The 10,099-nt window shown below is 43.2% G+C and overlaps 1 protein-coding gene across 2 annotated transcripts in view; it reads left to right on the top strand.

Moving 5' to 3' along the window:
* Positions 1 to 10,006, top strand: part of tmem184a (transmembrane protein 184a) — a 99,473-nt gene extending 89,467 nt beyond the window's left edge. For both annotated transcript variants that reach the window (XM_063058652.1, XM_063058651.1), the window contains 3 exons: positions 4,549 to 4,718; positions 5,971 to 6,168; positions 9,759 to 10,006. In XM_063058652.1, the coding sequence (XP_062914722.1) occupies positions 4,549 to 4,718; positions 5,971 to 6,168; positions 9,759 to 10,003 (613 nt within the window). In that variant the 3' untranslated portion in view covers positions 10,004 to 10,006. The remainder of the gene's footprint in view (positions 1 to 4,548; positions 4,719 to 5,970; positions 6,169 to 9,758) is intronic.
* Positions 10,007 to 10,099: the final 93 nt, after the last annotated feature.

Below are 10,099 nucleotides of genomic sequence, written 5' to 3' on the forward strand. Positions count from 1 at the left end.
TCCTCTCTCACTACCATTCATGGCCCCTAAGAGTCCTTCCAGGTGAGACGATACTTCTCCTGTGAGCTTGTTGGGGTTATCTGGTGGCCTCCTGTACATCGATGAGAACCGACGTAGATCGGGAGACCACTTCGCAGAGCACCTACCCTCCACCAGAAAAAGCGAGATCTCCTGGTAGCCACGCATTTCAATTCTACTTCCCATTCCCATTCTGAGATGTCAGTCCTCTACTGCCGCGATGAGGCCACACTCAGGTTGGAGGAGCAACACCTTGTATTCTGTCTGGGTAGCCTCCAACCTGATGGCATGAACATCAATTTCTCAAACTTCCAGTAATGCCCCCCACCCCCACCCACCATTCCCCATTCCGGTTTCCTTCTCTCACCTTATCTCCTTGCCTGTCCATCACCTCCCTCTGGTGCTCTTTCTTCTTCCCTTTTTCCATCATCGTCTATCCTCTCCTATCAGATTCCCCTTCCTCCAGCTCTTTATCTCTTTCACCAATCAACTTCTCAGCTCTTTACTTCACTTGCAGTTTCACCCATCACCTTGTACTTCTTCCTCCCCCCCCCACCTTCTTACTCTGACTACTCCCTTCCCATTCTTGACAAAGGGTCCAGCCCAAAACGTCAGCTGTTTACCTCTTCCATAGATACTGCCTAGCCTGCAGAGTTCTTCCAATGTTTTGTGTGTGCTCTCTTAATGAAATATAGCCACTGCCGTGCCTCATTTTTAACTGCATCAATATGTTGGGTCCAGGATTGATACTCAAAGATATTGACACCTGGGAACTTGACATTGCTCACTCTTTCTATGAGTACTGACTGGTGTGTGTTCCCTTGTCTTACCATTTCTGAAGTCCACATCAGTTCTTCGGTCTTACTGATGTTGAGGGAGGGAGGGCAGGGAACGTCGACTCAGACCATGAGAGGCCTGTGTGGGGCATTTTCATGCCTTACAAGGTGCAGATTGGAAGTATGTGTGGGGCGCCACTCCTCACACCAGACACTAGAGCAATGTGTGATTAAGTGCCTTGCTCAAGGGCACAAACACACTGCCACAGCTGAGGCTCAAACTAGTGACCTTGAGATAACTAGACGAACGCCTTAACCACTTGGCCACGTGCCCAACACAATGTTGGGTGCAAAGTTATTGCTGCGACACACTTAACTAGCTGATATATCTCACTCCTATATGCCTTCTCATCACCTTCTGAAATTCTGCCAACAGTAGTTGTATCGGCAGCCAATTTATAGATGGCATTTGACCTATGCCTAGGTATGGAAATAGAGCAGTGGGCTAAGCACACATCCCTGGGGTGTGCCAGAGTTGATCATCAATGAGGTCGAGATGTTATTTCCAATTCACACAGGTTGATGTCTTCCAGTAAGGAAGTCAAGGATCCAGTTGCGGAGGGAGGTACAGAACCCTGGTTCTGCAGCTTTTCGACCAGAACATTAGGAATGATTGTATTAAACGCTGAGCTGTAGTCAATAAGCAACATCCTGACATAGGTATTTGTATCGAGGGTCTCATTCAACCTCCTTCTCTATTCTGCCATTCATTCATGGCTGATTTTTTTCAACCCCATTTTTCTGTGTTCTCCTTGTAATTCTTAACCCACCTATCAATCTCTGCCTTAAATACATACAATGACTTGCCATCTATATCTCTGTTACAATAAATGCAACAAATTCACTATCTTCTGCCACAAGAAATTCTTTCTTATCTCAGTTTTAAAGGGATGATCCTTTGTTTTGCAGCTATGCCCTCAAGTCCTCAATTTACTAATAGAAATGCCCTGTCCAAGTCCATTCTATCCAGGCCTTTCAGTATCTGGTAGGTTTCAATGAGATCTTTCCGCACATCCTTTTAAACTCCATCGAGTACAGGCCCAGAGACATTAAACCCTCCTCATGTTAAGTCTTTCGATCATTTTTGTGAATCTTCTGGACACTCTCCAGGGCCACTTCATCCTTCCTTAAATAAAGGACCCAAAGTTACTCACAATTTTCCGCATGCAGCCTGACCAATTCTTTATAAAGCATCATCCTTGTTTTTATATTCTAGTCTATCTGAAAAGAATGCTAACATTAAATTTACCTTCCTTATTACCCACTCAACCTGCAAGTTAACCTTAAGGGAACTCCGAAAGCCCTTTGCACCTCTGATTTCTGCATTACTTCCACATTTAGGAAAAGGTCTACGCTTTATTTCTACCAAATAGCACAGCCCACACTTCCTTATGCAGTATTCAACCTGCCACTTCGTTGCCCACTCTCCTAACCTCTCTAGGTCTTTCTGCAGACTTGCTGTCTCCGTAACAATACCTTTCCTCTGTCTGTCTTTGTATAGTCTGCAAATCTGGCCACAAAGCCATCAATTCCTTAATCCAGATTATTAACGTATAAATTGAAAAGTTGCAGTTCCAACACTGATCCCTGCAGACTAGCTAAAAGCAGTCATCTTGAAGAGTACCCCTTTACTCCACTAATTTCTGCCAGGCAGCTGATCTATTCAAGCATTTTCTCTCTAATACAGGGGTCCCCAACCTGGGGTCTACAGACCCCCTTGTTTAATGGTATTGGTCTGTGGCATAAAAGAGTTTGGGAACCCCTGCTCTAATACCATGGGCTCACATCTCATTCCTGTGTTTCCCATGTTCTCGGGGTCTTGCTGATGATTTGAAGCTGGCTGGAAAAGCAAGTGTGGAGGAGGGAGGGGTATGGGGTGCATTGAGTCTGCATGAGGATAGAGGAGTGGCTAAAATATGGAAGATGGAATATAATGTGGGGAAACGTATGGCTCATTCTAGTTCCCCCTTAGCAAGAATAGAAAATTATTTTTGTTTAACCGGAGAGGGAGACAATGCTGTAGGGGAGGTTTTGGATGTAAATATAGCAGAGGATGTTGAGGAACAGCAAGCAACTAGGAAGCAAATGTAATGGCCTTTATTGCAAGAATAATGGATTAATAAAGAGAATACTCCTGTGACAACCTTCACCTCTGCTCTGGTCTGTCTACTCAAAGTTGACAACTTCTGTTTTTATGTTCTTGCTGCAGCTTCTGATGTTTATATTTCTTTTCAAAGGTTTACCTAGACAGTTTTAATCTTTTAATTTCTATCATCTGAGTAAACCTTCATACATTGAGACATAGCTTTCAAGCTTGTTAGTATTGCAACAGAAAAAAACAAACTGCTGGACGAACTCTGGGTCAAGCAAAATCTGTGGAAGCATTTCAGCTGAAGACCCTGCAAAGAGACTGATGGTGTAGAGAGACAATAGCCGATGTATTGAAGTGAGAGGGAGGGTGAGACAGATGATAGATAGGACCAGGTAAGGGTGGAGGGGCTGATGAGCAGTTGAAGATGGAGGTGGAAATGGGGGGTAGTAGTGACACAGATGCTGATAAGGACAGGTAGAAACATATTTATGTATGGAATGACCTGTCTGGAGGGTACACAATTACCAACGGCACTGTATCTCAATGCAAATGTTGGGTATTCGGTGCAGCTTGGGTGTGTTGGAAGGGTGGAGGAGAGAAAGGTGCTGAGAGGTGATAGGTGGAACCAGATGAAGGAGAAGTGATAAGCAATGGAACCAGGAGGGGAAAGGAATAAGAAAGATGTACCAAGGAAGAAGACATGTTGATGGATAGGCTATAGACAATGTGCATAGCAACCAACATGAGCTGCTGCTTGTTACATGCCATTTCAGCTCCCCTTCCCATTCCCACATCTGTTCTTGGTCCTCTGTACTGCTACAGTGGGGCCAAACGCAAACTAGAACAGCACCTCTATTCCACTTGGATAGCTGACAGCCCAATGATATGAGCATTGAGTTTAATCCATGTCCCGTGTTCCTTTCCTACTTCCAGCAGTCTGCCAGGTTCCTTTTCCCTTTGTTCACCTTTCTCCATCCCTCCCTTTGTCACCAGGACTTGTTACCCTTCCCCACCTCGTTCCATCTGCCCATATTCCTCCCTACCTGCCTCTGCCTCATCCCCATCCCCATCCACACCCCTCAGTTTCATCCATTTGCTGTCTTTCCTCTACACCAGCAGTTCCCAGCCATGGGTTCACACACCCCTAGGTTAATGTTAGGGGTCAATGGCATAAAAAAGGTCGGAAACCCCCGTTCTACACTCAGTCCTGATGCAGGGTTCAACCCAAAACACTGACAGTCCTTTTAACCCGACAGATGATTCTAGACTTCCAGAGCTTTGCCAGCAGTTGTTTTTTTTTCTTATTTTGCAGCATATTTCAGCATCTAGAGTCTCATGCCTCGAATATCCCAACAGACTTTACAGTTCATTATTTCAGTTGCCCTTCCAACTAGTATTAACATTTTGTGTCAAAGGTTCCTGTTCAGGAGTTCCTGTGCACCTATCAGAGTGACATACTTGTAAGAGATGTGACAAAGAATTGACATTAAAATATGTGATATAGAACACAAACTGCACTAGGCTGATAATTAATTTTAAAATAAATGCTTAAAGTTTGATTGAATTGTCTTCCCAGCTAATTATGACTTTTCATTTTCACAGTGTGAGAAGTGGATACCTATATATCACCATTATTTATAACATCTCTGTCAGCTTGGCACTTTATGCACTGTTCCTCTTTTACTTCACTACCAGTGAGCTGCTCAGCCCATTTGATCCTGTCTTGAAATTCCTGACAGTGAAGTCAGTAATTTTTCTCTCATTTTGGCAGGGTAAGTATCAATATAACCCACAAAGATTTTATCTGAATGACTCAATTGAGAAAAGAATGATAACTATGTTTAAGGGACAATGGAAATTAAAATAAGTCAATAGGAGGGAGATGCCAATTTTAACTTTTTACTCAAAAATTGATGGTAAAAATAAACATCTGGACATAACTTTTGGGTAGATGGAGCTCGTCAGCCTCGGAAGGCAGTCCATCTAAGAGAGGGAAAACTCTGATTTCAAATCTCTGCTGCCTTGTGACCATACCCACTCATGGGAAAGGCTTTGGGAGTAAACCCTGAGGACAAATCGGGAGCTGGAGTCCCTAAGGCAGTTCGACATTGTCTTCAACCTCGTTCTGGCAACTCCTGTGATGACACCGGTGCCAAGCTGTATTGGCCCTTGCCCTTTCCTTGGACAACATCGGTGTCGTGGAGAGGGGAGACTTGCTGCATGCGCAACTGCCGGTCTTTCATACAACTTTGCCCAGGCCTGCGCCCTGGAGAGGAGAAGCAAGACTTTCCAGGCACAGATCCATGGTCTTGCGAGACTAACGGATGCCACTGGACATAACTTTTTAAAAATGTTAGGAATAAATTAAATGACATGATTTTCTAGAATTGTAAAGATTGAAGAAGTTTTCTTTGGGTTAGAAATTTCAAAATATATTCATGTCAGGTAAGGGTAAGAGATATGAAAACTGAGTTCAGTATCAGTTGGAGGGAAGTCACTTAAACCTTTCATTTGAGGCATAATGATTGATAACCTGAGCAAATGTCAAAGGGTCAGGTGAAGGCTGTTATGTATTCATTCAAATGGTTGAGTAATTTGAGCAAGTTGTTAGTATGGTGGATAGATTGTTACCTTGCGTTTAGAATATAATTCCACACAAAAATTTTATTAAAAGTATATTAAGGATCAATTGCCATTATTTGGAGAAGATATTCCTTACATGTCATAGCCAAACATTGTAGGGTCTAAATACAGATTCATTAGTCATTTCTTTCTGCTCTGTGAGGTAATGTTTTGCAGAGGATTCCTGTACATTAAATAACTGCTTTTGTTGGTATAAAAAATTGGCAGACTTCAAGACAACTTGTGTTTGAGGGACTGTCTGTGTTGGAAGCATGTTGAAGGCTCGAGCTCATTTTACCATGTTTGATCTAAATTTGGAAATTTAGAAATGTTTTCTTTCTGTTACCATTTATATGCAAGTTGTTGTATCTGCTAAAGTGAATTGTTTTAATACTCCCCCAGGAATGTTGCTAGCAATATTGGAGAGATGTGGAGTAATCCCAGAGGTGCAGATTATTGATGATCACGAAGTCAGGGCGGGAACAGTGGCCGCGGGCTACCAAAATTTTATCATCTGCATTGAGATGCTGTTTGCTGCCATTGCCCTTCGCTTTGCCTATCCTTCCCAAGTGTACGCCGAACAGGGTGGGACGACACAAGGTAGGAATATCCACTGCTGCAAATGTGTGGCACAAAATAAACTTAAAGCAACTTAACTAGGGAGTTGGAATGCAAGGTGGAAAATACCCAGGTTGGATCAAAACATCTGATATAATCAACTTGTGTAATAACAGGTCACAATTAGTGGGTAGGTACTGGCTTCTCCTCTTCTGAGCCAGAGTTAAACTTATTACTTGACAGCACTCACTAGCTAGAGTAACAGAAAGATGGAGTTACTGTGGCCACAGGGACAGTGAATTAAATGATCTGGAACAAAGTTATTCTGGATTGTTCCAACAGCTCATCTGGTTCATTTATGTTCTCTGAGGAATAAATTCTGGTGTCTGCCCAGTGTGCCTGATATTTAGAATACAAGAAATGGAAGCAAGTCGTCAAGTCAAATTTATTTATAAAGCACATTTAAAAACAACCCATGTTGACCAAAGTGCTGTACAAACCATAACAGGTAGCTAAAATCACAAATACAAGAAACACAGATATAAACAACAAGGCACACAGCTTATAGGCACAAAATTAACAACACATGAGCCTAAGCACAAGCCAAAAATCAGCCACATCAGGAAGATTCAAATGCTTGTGAATAAAGGTAAATTTTGAGCCTGGATTTAAAAGAGTCAATGGAGGGGGCAGATCTGATAGGGAGGGGAATGCTGTTCCACAGTCTAGGGGCTACAATAGCAAAGGTGTCGTCACCTCTGAGCTTAAGTTTAGATCGTGGGACAGCCAGGAAACCCAAGTCAGCCGACCTGAGGGACCTGGAAGTAGAATAAGGGGTTAGAAGGTCTGTGATATAGGAGGGGGCCAGCCCATTTAGGCTTATAAACAAACAGGAGAATCAATTCTAAACCGTACTGGCAGCCAGTGGAGGGAGGCCAGGATAGAAGTAATATGGTCCCTCCTCCAGGCACCGGGCAGAGTAGGCCATTTTGCCTCTTGTGCCTACCCTGTCACTGTAGCTGATGTCGTTACATAAACACTACTTTCCTGCACGAGCCCCATGTCCTGTAGTATGCTAAAGTTTATTGATCAGCAGCTGAGCCTCCACATCCCTTGTTAGTATGGAATTCTCAACATTCGTTAGTTTGTCCTTAATGACCGACTGCTTATTTTGAGACAGTGACTCCTGTTTCTAGACACTTTCGCTAAGATAAATGTTATCCCTCCATTTACCTGGTAAGCCTTATCAGAATTTTCTATGTTTCAATAAAGCCACTAATGATTTTTTTCTGAGTCTAGTGATTGCAAACACTGTCCCCATATGAAAATTCCTTCTGTTGTCCCAGGAATTAATCAGGTAAGCCTTCATTGCAACCCCTCTGTCCCAAATACTTTCTTCTATAGGTAGAGAGACCTAGAGACCAATGAATTGTTGTACGGGAAGGAGACAGAGGGCTTAGTAACACATTGTCATGACAACATTTCTCTCAATGTCAGCAAAACAAAAGACTGGTTCTTCAGACTTCAGAAAGGCAGACAGTGCCTAGGTTGATGATGATGAGGTTGAGAAGTCCCTAGGAGTGACTATCATCAACAGCCTGTCCTGGTCAAACTACATAGATGTTGTAGTCAAGGAAGCTCACCAATGCCTTTAACTTCCTCAGGAGGCTAAAGAAAGCTGCCATGTTACCAATTTTTGTCAATGCATCACAGAAAGCATCCTATCTGGATACATAATGGTAACTGCTCTTCACGTGACTGCAAGAAGCTGTAGAGTATAGAAACACGGCACGTAACAAACCAGCCTCTCCTCTATGAACTCTGTCTGTACTTCTCACTGTATCACTAAAACAGCCAGCATAATCAAAGACCCCAGCCATTCCAGACATTCTCTCCTGCTGGGTAGAAAATATAGAAGCCTGAAAGCACGTACCACCAGGCTCAAGGCCAGATTTTATCCTGCTGCTACAAGACTACTGAATGGTTCCCTAATGCGGTACGACTTTTGACCTCACAATCTACCTCATTATGAACTACATACACTACTAGCCCTGAAAGCAGGTTAGCACCAGTGTCAAGGACAGCTTCTACCCCACTGTTATAAGAACAGTAAGAGTTACCCTTAATAGGATAAAATGGAAACTTGACCTCACGATCTACCTCTGAGTTTGCACCTATTGTCTGCCTGCACTACACTTTCTCTGTAGCTGTTACACTTTATTCTGCATTGTTACTTTACCTTGTTCCACCTCAATGCACTATGCAATAATCTGAGCTGTATGAACAGTATGCAAGACAAGCTTTTCACTGAATCTGGGTACATGTGACAATAATATTCCAATTCCAATACCAGTTCGGGACACAATACAGTATTTCAGATGAGCATCCATTAAACATTATTACCGTTCTGCTCAAACCCTTCTTTAATGAAAGCCAATGAAGCAAAACATTTCATTCAGGGGAGAATTAAAGGCAGACAGATGTTCAGCTCTCTTTACAGAATTAAATACAAGCAATTCTGCAGATGCTGAAATCTAGAGCAACGCACACAAAATGCTGGAGGAACTCAGCAGGTCAGGCAGCATCTATAGCGAGAAATAAAGTTGCTATTTCAGGCCGAGACTCTTCACTGGTCCTGAAACATCGACTGTTCATTCCTCTCCATAAATGCTGCCTGACCTGCTAAGTTCCTCCAGAATAAAGAACAACTCTCATGACTGCTGGCTTGAGAGAAAGAAAGAAAAAATATCAAATAAAATTGGTGATGAGTTTGGGTTTGTGTCCATTATGGTTGAATAGCATGCCAATGGTTAGGGTCCTGGCTCCATCAAACTTGAAATGAAATGCCGTGGGGTAGATCAAGGGCAGGGAAACTGGATTGGGATCGATAGGTACTTGATTGGTGGCACATGCATGCTGGGTTGAAGTGCCTGTTCTCTTGCTGTAAGATCCTATAAATCAGAGAGGTTCCAGGAAAACTACCCATCCAAAACGGTTCAAATCATTGCTGAGTGGGGAATTTGCATCGAGTGAATGCCTGTGACAACCTCACGCTAAATCACTTTAATCTGTCAATCATTCCATTATCCCCAGGGAGGTAGGGCATGCTGCAGAAACCAGACTCTGTACCTCAGGGAGTATTGTACACCATGCAGAAACCAGTCTTGCGTGTGAGCTTGTAATGTGAAGAAGGGAATGTGTCCTGTGCCCTATCCACTTCCTAAATCCTGTGCGGAAGTATTCTTTTGGGACTTTATATACCTTTCACCATTGATCAATTTGAGTTTCAGCAGTGGAAGGCTCGAACTGTTTCTCATGTCCCACCCTGCCTCAGCTGTTGGGTATCCTTCTTTCCTCCCTCATCCACATATCTGGCTTCCCTTCAAAATCAGCTATGTACCTCAACCACATGGCTTAAATTACTGGTGTGGTAATCCTGATATGGATTCATATGTTAGAGATTTATAACTCAGATTTCGGTTAATAATACAGAACCAAAAAGTACTCAACAGTAGTGATGATCGCAGAACTACCAAACTGTCATTCAGAGAAGGCCCAAGGCTCTCACTGATGTATCAAGCTTTGCCTACAGTTAAACCTCTCCTGACTGCCTTTCCCCTCTGTACCTACAGGTAGCACGGCTCCCATGCAGAGCATATCCAGTGGGCTGAAAGAGACCATGAATCCCAATGACATCGTGCAGGACGCCATCCACAATTTCTCCCCAGCATACCAGCAGTACACACAGCAGTCGACCAAAGATGAGGTGATGCCCAGGCACAACGGGCATGTCCTGACTCAAGCATCTAGCTATTTTATGGACCGACGAAAGAAAGGCGAGAAGACCATCCTCATCAACTCAGAGGATGAACTGTAGACTGTGTAGTTTCCGTTTCGTTTTGCATTATTTTTTAAAATACTGAGATGACAAGAGATAGATGGTGGCCAGCTTCTCTTGTGCATCAGTTCAGGG

This window comes from Mobula hypostoma, chromosome 9, assembly GCF_963921235.1.
Source record: "Mobula hypostoma chromosome 9, sMobHyp1.1, whole genome shotgun sequence".
Classification (NCBI taxonomy): domain Eukaryota; kingdom Metazoa; phylum Chordata; class Chondrichthyes; order Myliobatiformes; family Myliobatidae; genus Mobula; species Mobula hypostoma.